This window comes from Gobio gobio, assembly GCF_949357685.1.
Source record: "Gobio gobio genome assembly, chromosome: 18".
Taxonomy (NCBI): Eukaryota; Metazoa; Chordata; class Actinopteri; order Cypriniformes; family Gobionidae; genus Gobio; species Gobio gobio.
Window position 1 is genome coordinate 50,781,037 of NC_137111.1, and position 12,500 is coordinate 50,793,536.

The 12,500-nt window shown below is 47.5% G+C and overlaps 2 protein-coding genes across 4 annotated transcripts in view; one reads left to right on the forward strand and one right to left on the reverse strand.

Annotated features, from left to right (window-relative positions):
- mrpl2 (mitochondrial ribosomal protein L2) overlaps positions 1–3,316 on the forward strand; it is a 15,989-nt gene extending 12,673 nt beyond the window's left edge. For 2 of the 3 annotated variants that reach the window (XM_079842771.1, XM_079842772.1), the window contains exon 7: positions 2,968–3,316. In XM_079842771.1, the coding sequence (XP_079698897.1) occupies positions 2,968–3,180 (213 nt within the window). In that variant the 3' untranslated portion in view covers positions 3,181–3,316. Of the gene's footprint in view, positions 1–2,893 lie in introns of all 3 variants that reach the window. The other variant, XM_079842773.1, reaches the window with a different exon arrangement.
- Positions 3,317–6,381: 3,065 nt separating this feature from the next.
- LOC307141833 (phosphofurin acidic cluster sorting protein 1) overlaps positions 6,382–12,500 on the reverse strand; it is a gene marked incomplete at its 5' end in the record, with an annotated part of 35,750 nt that continues 29,631 nt past the window's right edge. Inside the window, one exon of the mRNA XM_079842285.1 lies at positions 6,382–9,514. Within this exon, the coding sequence (XP_079698411.1) occupies positions 9,399–9,514 (116 nt within the window). The 3' untranslated portion in view covers positions 6,382–9,398. The remainder of the gene's footprint in view (positions 9,515–12,500) is intronic.

Genomic DNA, 12,500 nt, shown 5'->3' on the forward strand with positions numbered 1-12,500 from the left:
TTGTCTCCTCTCAGGTGTTGGAGAAGTGTGTGTGTGTGTGTGTGTGTGTGTGTGTTGTGATGAGTGTGTGTTGTCTCCTCTCAGGTGTTGGAGAAGTGTGTGTGTGTTGTGATGAGTGTGTGTTGTCTCCTCTCAGGTGTTGGAGAAGTGTGTGTGTGTGTGTGTGTGTGTGTGTGTGTGTGTGTGTGTGTGTGTGTGTGTGTGTGTGTGTGTGTGTGTGTGTGTGTGTGTTGTGATGTGTGTGTTGTCTCCTCTCAGGTGTTGGAGAAGTGTGTGTGTGTGTGTGTGTGTGTGTGTGTGTGTGTGTGTGTGTGTGTGTGTGTGTTGTGATGAGTGTGTGTTGTCTCCTCTCAGGTGTTGGAGAAGTGTGTGTGTGTGTGTGTGTGTGTTGTGATGAGTGTGTGTTGTCTCCTCTCAGGTGTTGGAGAAGTGTGTGTGTGTGTGTGTGTGTGTTGTGATGAGTGTGTGTTGTCTCCTCTCAGGTGTTGGAGAAGTGTGTGTGTGTGTGTGTGTGTGTGTGTGTGTGTGTGTGTGTGTGTGTGTGTGTTGTGATGAGTGTGTGTTGTCTCCTCTCAGGTGCTGGAGAAGTGTGTGTGTGTGTTGTGATGAGTGTGTTGTGATGAGTGTGTGTTGTCTCCTCTCAGGTGTTGGAGACGTGTGTGTGTGTGTGTGTGTGTGTGTGTGTGTTGTGATGAGTGTGTGTTGTCTCCTCTCAGGTGTTGGAGAAGTGTGTGTGTGTGTGTGTGTGTGTGTGTGTGTGTGTGTTGTGATGTGTGTGTTGTCTCCTCTCAGGTGTTGGAGAAGTGTGTGTGTGTGTGTGTGTGTGTGTGTTGTGATGAGTGTGTGTTGTCTCCTCAGGTGCTGGAGAAGTGTGTGTGTGTGTGTGTGTGTGTGTGTGTTGTGATGTGTGTGTGTTGTGATGAGTGTGTGTTGTCTCCTCAGGTGCTGGAGAAGTGTGTGTGTGTGTGTGTGTGTGTGTTGTGATGTGTGTGTGTTGTGATGAGTGTGTGTTGTCTCCTCTCAGGTGCTGGAGAAGTGTGTGTGTGTGTGTGTGTGTGTGTTGTGATGAGTGTGTGTTGTCTCCTCTCAGGTGCTGGAGAAGTGTGTGTGTGTGTGTGTTGTGATGAGTGTGTGTTGTCTCCTCAGGTGTTGGAGAAGTGTGTGTGTGTGTGTGTGTTGTGATGTGTGTGTGTTGTGATGAGTGTGTGTTGTCTCCTCTCAGGTGCTGGAGAAGTGTGTGTGTGTGTGTGTGTGTGTGTTGTGATGAGTGTGTGTTGTCTCCTCTCAGGTGCTGGAGAAGTGTGTGTGTGTGTGTTGTGATGAGTGTGTGTTGTCTCCTCTCAGGTGTTGGAGAAGTGTGTGTGTGTGTGTGTGTTGTGATGAGTGTGTGTTGTCTCCTCAGGTGTTGGAGAAGTGTGTGTGTGTGTGTTGTGATGTGTGTGTGTTGTGATGAGTGTGTGTTGTCTCCTCTCAGGTGTTGGAGAAGTGTGTGTGTGTGTGTGTGTGTGTGTGTGTGTGTGTGTGTGTTGTGATGAGTGTGTGTTGTCTCCTCTCAGGTGTTGGAGAAGTGTGTGTGTGTGTGTGTGTGTGTGTGTGTGTTGTGATGAGTGTGTGTTGTCTCCTCAGGTGTTGGAGAAGTGTGTGTGTGTGTGTTGTGATGTGTGTGTGTTGTGATGAGTGTGTGTTGTCTCCTCTCAGGTGTTGGAGAAGTGTGTGTGTGTGTGTGTGTGATGTGTGTGTGTTGTGATGAGTGTGTGTTGTCTCCTCTCAGGTGCTGGAGAAGTGTGTGTGTGTGTGTTGTGATGAGTGTGTGTTGTCTCCTCAGGTGTTGGAGAAGTGTGTGTGTGTGTGTTGTGATGTGTGTGTGTTGTGATGAGTGTGTGTTGTCTCCTCTCAGGTGTTGGAGAAGTGTGTGTGTGTGTGTGTTGTGATGAGTGTGTGTTGTCTCCTCTCAGGTGTTGGAGAAGTGTGTGTGTGTGTGTTGTGATGTGTGTGTGTTGTGATGAGTGTGTGTTGTCTCCTCTCAGGTGCTGGAGAAGTGTGTGTGTGTGTGTTGTGATGAGTGTGTGTTGTCTCCTCTCAGGTGTTGGAGAAGTGTGTGTGTGTGTGTGTGTGTTGTGATGAGTGTGTGTTGTCTCCTCAGGTGTTGGAGAAGTGTGTGTGTGTGTGTGTGTTGTGATGTGTGTGTGTTGTGATGAGTGTGTGTTGTCTCCTCTCAGGTGTTGGAGAAGTGTGTGTGTGTGTGTTGTGATGAGTGTGTGTTGTCTCCTCTCAGGTGCTGGAGAAGTGTGTGTGTGTGTGTGTGTGTGTGTGTTGTGATGAGTGTGTGTTGTCTCCTCTCAGGTGTTGGAGAAGTGTGTGTGTGTGTGTGTGTGTGTGTGTGTGTGTGTGTGTGTGTTGTGATGAGTGTGTGTTGTCTCCTCTCAGGTGTTGGAGAAGTGTGTGTGTGTGTGTGTGTGTGTGTTGTGATGAGTGTGTGTTGTCTCCTCTCAGGTGTTGGAGAAGTGTGTGTGTGTGTGTGTGTGTGTGTGTGTGTGTGTGTGTGTGTGTGTTGTGATGAGTGTGTGTTGTCTCCTCTCAGGTGCTGGAGAAGTGTGTGTGTGTGTGTGTGTGTGTGTGTGTGTGTGTTGTGATGAGTGTGTGTTGTCTCCTCTCAGGTGCTGGAGAAGTGTGTGTGTGTGTGTGTGTGTGTGTGTGTGAGTGTGTGTTGTGATGAGTGTGTGTTGTCTCCTCTCAGGTGCTGGAGAAGTGTGTGTGTGTGTGTGTGTGTGTGTGAGTGTGTGTTGTGATGAGTGTGTGTTGTCTCCTCAGGTGCTGGAGAAGTGTGTGTGTGTGTGTGTGTGTGTGTGTGTGTGTGTGTGTGTGTTGTGATGAGTGTGTGTTGTCTCCTCAGGTGCTGGAGCAGTGTGTGTGTGTGTGTGTGTGTGTGTGTGTGTGTGTTGTGATGAGTGTGTGTTGTCTCCTCAGGTGCTGGAGCAGTGTGTGGTGACTGTGGGCCGCGTGTCGAATGTCGATCACAGTAAGCGCATCATCGGTAAGGCGGGGCGTAACCGCTGGCTGGGCATCCGGCCCTCGAGCGGCCGCTGGCAGAGGAAGGGCGGCTGGGCAGGACGCAAGATCAGACCCCTGCCACCCATGAAGAGCTTCATCAGTCCGCCCGCCGCCAGCGCCAGGACATGATCACACACACACACACACACACACACACATCTGTGGTCAAGAGCCTTTTATTAAACACAACCGCGTGTGAAGCACAGACAGAAAATCACATCTCAATGTAAAACATGCGTCTGTAACATTAAAGTCTGTCATATGAGTCTTGTGCAGCGTCCCGTGTGTTCTAGGAGTGTGTTCTCTCACACACACACACACACACACACACACACACACACACACACACTCCCCTCGGGACATGATGTCAACACACCCGTGGAAAGAGTTCATAGTGGTGATGATCCACCCGGTCAGCATTTACCCAAACCTCTCCTGTCACACACACTCATGATGGGCACACACACACACACACACACACACACACACACACTGACCCGATGGTGAATGGGTGATCCTGATTGGCTGAGGGGTGTGCTCATGTCTGTGCCGTTGTGAGTGAAGGACTCTGGGAGGACAGACTGACCATCTGAAGACATTCATCAGCAAACATGAGGGTCACATGACAAGCACCAGGAAACATTCAACACACACCAGTCACAGCCCAATGAGATACTGGGACACAGTTAAAGGTGCAGTGTGTACGTTTGGCGGCATCTAGTGGGGAGGTTGTGAATTGCACCAGCTCATCCCCCCTTCTGAGGCACAGAGAGAAGCTACGGTGGCCCACACAGGACACAGATGTGGCCATCTGAGACAGCAGAGAGTAGCTAGCGCTCTGTAGAGCAGTTTGTCCCTTTAGGGCTACCGTAGAAACATGGCGGCACAAAATGGCGACTTCACTGTAAGGGAACGACAAAATGGCGTCTTCACTGTAAGGGAACAACAAAATGGCGTCTTCACTGTAAGGGAACAACAAAATGGCGTCTTCACTGTAAGGGAACGACAAAATGGCGTCTTCACTGTAAGTCAATGACAAAATGGCGTCTTCACTGTAAGGGATCGACAAAATGGCGTCTTCACTGTAAGTCAATGACAAAATGGCGTCTTCACTGTAAGGGAACAACAAAATGGCGTCTTCATTGTAAGGGAACGACAAAATGGCGTCTTCACTGTAAGGGAACAACAAAATGGCGTCTTCATTGTAAGGGAACGACAAAATGGCGTCTTCATTGTAAGGGATCGACAAAATGGCGTCTTCATTGTAAGGGAACAACAAAATGGCGTCTTCACTGTAAGGGAACAACAAAATGGCGTCTTCATTGTAAGGGATCGACAAAATGGCGTCTTCATTGTAAGGGAACGACAAAATGGCGTCTTCACTGTAAGGGAACAACAAAATGGCGGCTTAACTGTAAGGGAACGACAAAATGGCGTCTTCACTGCAAGTCAATGACAAAATGGCGTCTTCACTGTAAGTCAACGACAAAATGGCGTCTTCACTGTGAGGGACCCGCGGTGTGTGTAGATAGAAACGGCTCATTCTCAAGTCATAAACACATAACGGTCTTTATACACCACTGAGAACAGATCTGCAGTTCTGTCACTAGAGCCTCATAAATACTACACACTGCACCTTTAAAACTATAACGTGTTGAAGATGAACTGATGACACACTCGATCTCCCATGATGCTCCTGATTGTTCCGGACGTGTGCGGTTATGAAACACATGCTAAATATGTCTTCATTCACGTGTTTCCTTTGAGTCACATGACCACAGCTGAAGTAAACACGTGTGTAAAGGGTCACGCTCACACCCGTGACATCATGTCCTTTAACCCTCATCCGTCCCTCGGGTCATTTTGACCCGGAAATTACAAATTGAGTGTTCATCGGACACAAATCTGTTGTCGCACTTGAACCATGGACACACACACGCAACAAATAGGACCCCAATAGGAATGTGAGGATGCTTCAGTACACAGATGATTTTATAATGTGTACATGCGTCTCTGAATGCCCCAGAACTTTAGGACCCAGCGGAGCCGCTCATCCGCTCTATAGAGAGCTATAGGGCATCTAATAATTCACCATTAATACTCAAAGTGCGTCACATGTAGAATCTCCTCAACCACTGACCAGGGTGTTGATGAGCACTTGTACTGGTTGCATTCAGCCTGTAAAGAAGTGTTAGACCCAAAAAAAAAACAGCGCAAAGTTAGGTCTGATCCATGGTTAAATGATGAGATAAAAGAGGTCTTAGACAGGCAGAAAGAAAGTGGAAGAAAAATATTTTTTAGGAAGCACTTAAAGATTGGTCTGTGAAAACAGCTAAATCTAAGTACTTTGTCGAGCTAATAATGCTAATAATCCTAAGACATTGTTTATTATTATAAATACAGTAATAAACCCTCCTATATTAAATGTAGATTCAGCCCCATTCTTAATTCATTTAAAACAAAGATTGAGAATCTTAGAAGGACGATCCCGCAGGTGACTTGTGACTGTTTTTAATCAGTTTGAACGTATTATATTTCAGTGGGAAATTGTAAGTGGACTGAAAGCTACTGGGTCAGCTGTTGATACGCTTCCTCCATGGTTTCTATCTAGTCTTCTTCAGATTGTAAATAAAAGCTTAGATCAGGGGTTTTCCTAACATGCTGGAACAGGCTTTTGTGCAACCTCTACTAAAAAAACTAAACAACTCAGATCCGACTGACTTGACGAATTTTAGACCAGTTTCTCATTTCTCTTTTTTGTCCAAATTTTAGAAGAAGTGGTGTTTAGTCAGCTACATGTTTTTTAGAACAGAATAAGATTGGTGAACTTCACCAGTCCGGCTTTAGGAAGGATCATTCCACGGACACAGCCCGTGTAAAAGTTTTGAATGATTTATTGCTGACTGTGGATGTTAGTGTTCGATATAGCCTTCGCTATAATAGATGGTGCTCTTTCACATGGGGTTACAGGGTAAGGCCCTAAATTGGTTGAAATCATACTTGACTGACAGAAGCATGGCAGTGCGATCTGGATCATACACACCGAGAGCGACTTCGCTTATCTGTGGTGTGCCTCAAGGCTCCGTCCTGGCCCCTACTCTTTTCACTTTACATGCTTCCACTGGGGGATATTTTTATGGATGATTTACAAATATATCTACTGTTAACTACTAGAAATAATCTAGAACCTTTAACCCTCTGGTGCTCTTCCTGTAGGGGGCGTATTGGTCATCTTCCCGGACACCTAAAAATTAAACTTCCTCCACCCCAGTAAAACCAATGCAATTGATTTTTCTTCAATAATATTTTTTCTTTTTAATTTTGTATTTTGAGATGATTTGATGGTAATTTTTTATATTTATGTAATAATTATGGTCTAATTTTGCCATTGAAAATTATACAATTTTTATTATTTTTTATTATTGCAGTATTTCAGGTTAAAATAGAGACTAGGCCTTCAGAATATTCTTATTTTTGAAGGCAGATTAGCCCCTCTTTTGGAATTATTTAAGAAATGATGCAACCATGTGTGTCACCACTAGAGGAGAGGCTTGAGAATTCACTAGTTCTCTTTTCAACACATTTAATTATTTTGTTTGATGGATTTGAATATATATTTAAAAAACTCAAAGATTATTTATCATAAAGTTTTAGATATTTTTTTAGTTTGTTAGGAATATAGATTTTTTTCTGTGAATTTGTGTTTTTGCAGATTTCCCATTCGTTTCCTGTGGTCGCTCATTTATGACCGAAGACAATGAATGCTACTTTTTTTTTTTTACGACGAATTAGCATGCTTGAATCATGTATGTTTACATCCCTAATGCTAGAAAAGTCACCAAGTTTCATATCATTGTAATGAAGCTGTGATGTTTTAAAAATCATGCTGTTAAAGTCCTGCCTCTGATATTAAAGCATGGCTGACCTCTAATTTCTTATATCTTAACGAAAACAATACAGAGGAGCTAAGGCCGCAGCAGAGTTTAATGTTGGCCCGCTGTTAATGAACGTTTTATTGATAGCTCTCTAAAGTTCAATCATGTTGTAAAGTCTAGCTTTTTCCATCTGAGAAATCTGGCCAAGAGGAAATCTTGTCTGACATTGAAGAGTCTCGAAATCGCAATGCATGCCCTCATATCATCAACACTGGACTACTGTAAGGCTTTATATAAGGGAATTAGTCAAGCCTCGGCTGCAGAAGGTCCAAAATGAAAATGAAAATTTAAGATGAATGAATATTAAAAAACACGAACACACACTCCGTCCCTGGTCTCCAGTTCAGAACAGGATTGATTTTAAGTTGCTTTCACTAGTAGATCAATCTCTGCATGGCCTTTATCAGATTGGTTAACTGAATATCGAGCGGGAAGAACACTTTACTCAACATTTACTTCAGATTCCAGGATGAAGTAAAGCCTGAAGGGGATTGTGCATTATTGGCTGTAGCGCCTCCACTCTGGAGTAGTTTACTCATGAATGTCAGAGATGCGGATTCCGTACACGTCTCTAAAACACAACTTAAGCAGCGCTCGACATTAAACCGGTTCATGTGCTTGAGCTTCAGACAAGAAAATCTGTCATTCACTCGTCCGAGTAAAAAATGTGCTTGTCCAGAAATTTATATTTTATTACTTTTGTGTGTATGTGTGTGTGTGTGTGTGTGTGTGTGTGTATGTGTGTGTGAAATTTATTCAGAAGCAATATTCTCACCAGTGTTCAATTAGCTTTGACATATTTAAATCTGCATCTTTGAGATATTTTTAACTTTTTATAAAGGGCATTTTTTTCCATAATCTTATTAAATATAGGCTATGCTTCAGCTTTAAATATTCTTAAATTTGATCAGTAAATTAAACTAGATTAAGACACTGTAGGGCTATTACCAATCAAATTAAATCATTTACACTGAACAATTACAACCGTATTAAATAATGTTATGAGATTGTTGTTATGCTGTTTGTTGTGATTTCTCCTCGCGTCAGCTCATTATATGTTATATATTATTATCTACTTTCGATCGTCACTTACACCACATTAATGCAGAATCATTCTTGTATTTTGGAGATTCCCTGGATATTATTCATTATTCACTCGTCCCGGACCAGTGTTAACGTCGAGCCCTGACTGAAGACAAAGTACTAATGTGTTATTATTAATATTGTATTTATTTATTTTTTTACCTAGATGTTGTAAAGCACATTGGTCAACATGTGTAGTTTGAATAAATGAAGCTGACATTGAGTCAGGAAAGATCATGTGATGTTATTACTCTTCCACCAGAGGTCAGCAGAGACGCCTGAGGGTTATGTGTATAGTTCTTTTGAAATTAAGGTGAAAGAATGTGTTAGATTACAATTTATTCACTATTAATCGATCAAATAAAAATCTAAATAAATCGGTAACACTTTATTTTACAGTTAAATGTAGTAATAACAGTAAATTATGCATAATTACATGCAGCTCAACCCTGGAGTAAGGTCAGTAATATTAACATTACTCTTAAATGTGTAATTAGTGTAACAAAGAAAACGAAAAAAAAGATCACAAATAAAATAAGATTTCTGGACACTTCGGATGAGACAGATGAGGGTTAAACGCTCTATAAAGCAGGAAGGATTCTGATTGGCTGTCGGTGTTTTACGGTTCATCAGCTGGAATAATAGCTCGTTAGCGCTCAGCGAGAGTTCGAGCGATTATTCCGTCAAACACACGGGAGATTATTGATTTGATGCAGACACGATCAGAACTGAAGCTGGGCTTGGTGTCATGTGACAGGAAGCTTCAGTCATGACGTTCTCTCTCACACACACACACACACACACACACACACACACACACACACACACACACACACACACACACACACACACACACACACACACAGGTTTAGTAAAGTGCCGGGGGGTCAGGGGTCATGTGCTTTGTAAAGGCAGGTTCACTATAGATTCATCAGAATATCACAGGTTTTACATTTAGGGTAAAAACTCCATTTAACTTCACAGCAACACACTCGACACGCGTCCCATCATGCACCATTCTCCACAGGATTTCACAGAAATGATAAAGTAGCAAAAACAACAGAAAGTGCTTGAGGTTTGCACCCGTCACGGACGCTTCATCACGAGCTCGTATTCATATAAAACACTACAAGAGCTGTGTGTAGAGTAAAAAACACACACACACACACACACACACACGATATAAATGAACTGAGGACAGTGACGTTTCCATGGGAAACTCGTCACTGAAAGTCGCGGGGCTTCTGGACAGACACACACACACACACACACACACACACACACACACACACACACACACACACACGTCTGTCGGGGCGAGGCGTGATGTCACAGGGGTTTGCTGTAGCCGAAGACGCCCACAGGGAAGTGCTTGACGTGAGTCGGCCAATGGGCAGCCAGCTGGAAGAACTTCACATCGTTCCACTCCACACCGTCGATCGACACTGAAACACACACACACACACACACACACACACACACACACACACACACACACACACACACACACACACACACACACTCGTGGTTACTGACCCTCAGCTGACAGAAATTAAATAACATCACTTTTATTTCCCAGAATCATCCTCTTCTAAATGGATGACTGTGACTGCTTCTGAATTATCACAGATCATGCATAACATTACGACCACCTCCTAATATTGTGTTGGTCCCCCATGGGCACCCTGACTGCTCCATACTCCACAAACTGAGATGTTCAGTGTATTCTGAGCCCTTTCTATCAGAACCAGCATTAACTTCTGGAGCAGTTTGAGCTCCAGTAGCTCGTCTGTAGATCGACCACACGGGCATCAATGAGCCTCGGCCGCCCATGACCCTGTGGCCTGTTCTCCACTGGTCCTCCATGACCCTGTGGCCGGTTCTCCACTGGTCCTTCATGACCCTGTGGCCGGTTCTCCACTGGTTCTTCATGACCCTGTGGCCGGTTCTCCACTGGTCCTCCATGACCCTGTGGCCGGTTCTCCACTGGTCCTCCATGACCCTGTGGCCGGTTCTCCACTGGTCCTCCATGACCCTGTGGCCGGTTCTCCACTGGTCCTCCATGATCCTGTGGCCGGTTCTCCACTGGTCCTTCATGACCCTGAGGCCGGTTCTCCACTGGTCCTGTGGCTGGTTCTCCACTGGTCCTCCATGACCCTGTGGCCGGTTCTCCACTGGTCCTCCATGACCCTGTGGCCGGTTCTCCACTGGTCCTTCATGACCCTGTGGCCGGTTCTCCACTGGTCCTCCATGACCCTGTGGCCGGTTCTCCACTGGTCCTCCATGACCCTGTGGCCGGTTCTCCACTGGTCCTCCATGACCCTGTGGCCGGTTCTCCACTGGTCCTTCATGACCCTGTAGCCGGTTCTCCACTGGTCCTTCATGACCCTGTGGCCGGTTCTCCACTGGTCCTCCATGACCCTGTGGCCGGTTCTCCACTGGTCCTTCATGACCCTGTGGCCGGTTCTCCACTGGTCCTTCATGACCCTGTGGCCGGTTCTCCACTGGTCCTCCATGACCCTGTGGCCGGTTCTCCACTGGTCCTCCATGACCCTGTGGCCGGTTCTCCACTGGTCCTCCATGATCCTGTGGCCGGTTCTCCACTGGTCCTTCATGACCCTGAGGCCGGTTCTCCACTGGTCCTGTGGCTGGTTCTCCACTGGTCCTCCATGACCCTGTGGCCGGTTCTCCACTGGTCCTCCATGACCCTGTGGCCGGTTCTCCACTGGTCCTCCATGACCCTGTGGCCGGTTCTCCACTGGTCCTGTGGCTGGTTCTCCACTGGTCCTCCATGATCCTGTGGCCGGTTCTCCACTGGTCCTTCATGACCCTGAGGCCGGTTCTCCACTGGTCCTGTGGCTGGTTCTCCACTGGTCCTCCATGACCCTGTGGCCGGTTCTCCACTGGTCCTTCATGACCCTGTGGCCGGTTCTCCACTGGTCCTCCATGACCCTGTGGCCGGTTCTCCACTGGTCCTCCATGACCCTGTGGCCGGTTCTCCACTGGTCCTTCATGACCCTGTAGCCGGTTCTCCACTGGTCCTTCATGACCCTGTGGCCGGTTCTCCACTGGTCCTTCATGACCCTGTGGCCGGTTCTCCACTGGTCCTTCATGACCCTGTGGCCGGTTCTCCACTGGTCCTTCATGACCCTGTGGCCGGTTCTCCACTGGTCCTCCATGACCCTGTGGCCGGTTCTCCACTGGTCCTCCATGACCCTGTGGCCGGTTCTCCACTGGTCCTTCATGACCCTGTGGCCGGTTCTCCACTGGTCCTTCATGACCCTGTGGCCGGTTCTCCACTGGTCCTCCATGACCCTGTGGCCGGTTCTCCACTGGTCCTTCATGACCCTGTGGCCGGTTCTCCACTGGTCCTCCATGACCCTGTGGCCGGTTCTCCACTGGTCCTCCATGACCCTGTGGCCGGTTCTCCACTGGTCCTCCATGACCCTGTGGCCGGTTCTCCACTGGTCCTTCATGACCCTGTGGCCGGTTCTCCACTGGTCCTTCATGACCCTGTGGTCGGTTCTCCACTGGTCCTCAATGACCCTGTGGCCGGTTCTCCACTGGTCCTTCATGACCCTGTGGCCGGTTCTCCACTGGTCCTCCATGACCCTGTGGCCGGTTCTCCACTGGTCCTCCATGACCCTGTGGCCGGTTCTCCACTGGTCCTCCATGACCCTGTGGCCGGTTCTCCACTGGTCCTTCATGACCCTGTGGCCGGTTCTCCACTGGTCCTCCATGACCCTGTGGCCGGTTCTCCACTGGTCCTTCATGACCCTGTGGCCGGTTCTCCACTGGTCCTTCATGACCCTGTGGCCGGCTATCCACTGGTCCTCCATGACCCTGTGGCTGGTTCTCCACTGGTCCTTCATGACCCTGTGGCTGGTTCTCCACTGGTCCTTCATGACCCTGTGGCCGGTTCTCCACTGGTCCTCCATGACCCTGTGGCCGGTTCTCCACTGTTCCTTCATGACCCTGTGGCCGGTTCTCCACTGTTCCTTCATGACCCTGTGGCCGGTTCTCCACTGGTCCTCCATGACCCTGTGGCCGGTTCTCCACTGGTCCTCCATGACCCTGTGGCCGGTTCTCCACTGGTCCTCCATGACCCTGTGGCTGGTTCTCCACTGGTCCTCCATGACCCTGTGGCCGGTTCTCCACTGGTCCTTCATGACCCTGTGGCCCGTTCTCCACTGGTCCTCAATGACCCTGTGGCCGGTTCTCCACTGGTCCTCAATGACCCTGTGGCCAGTTCTCCACTGGTCCTCCATGACCCTGTGGCCGGATCTCCACTGGTCCTCCATGACCCTGTGGCCGGTTCTCCACTGGTCCTCCATGACCCTGTGGCCGGTTCTCCACTGGTCCTCCATGACCCTGTGGCCGGTTCTCCACTGGTCCTTCATGACCCTGTGGCCGGTTCTCCACTGGTCCTTC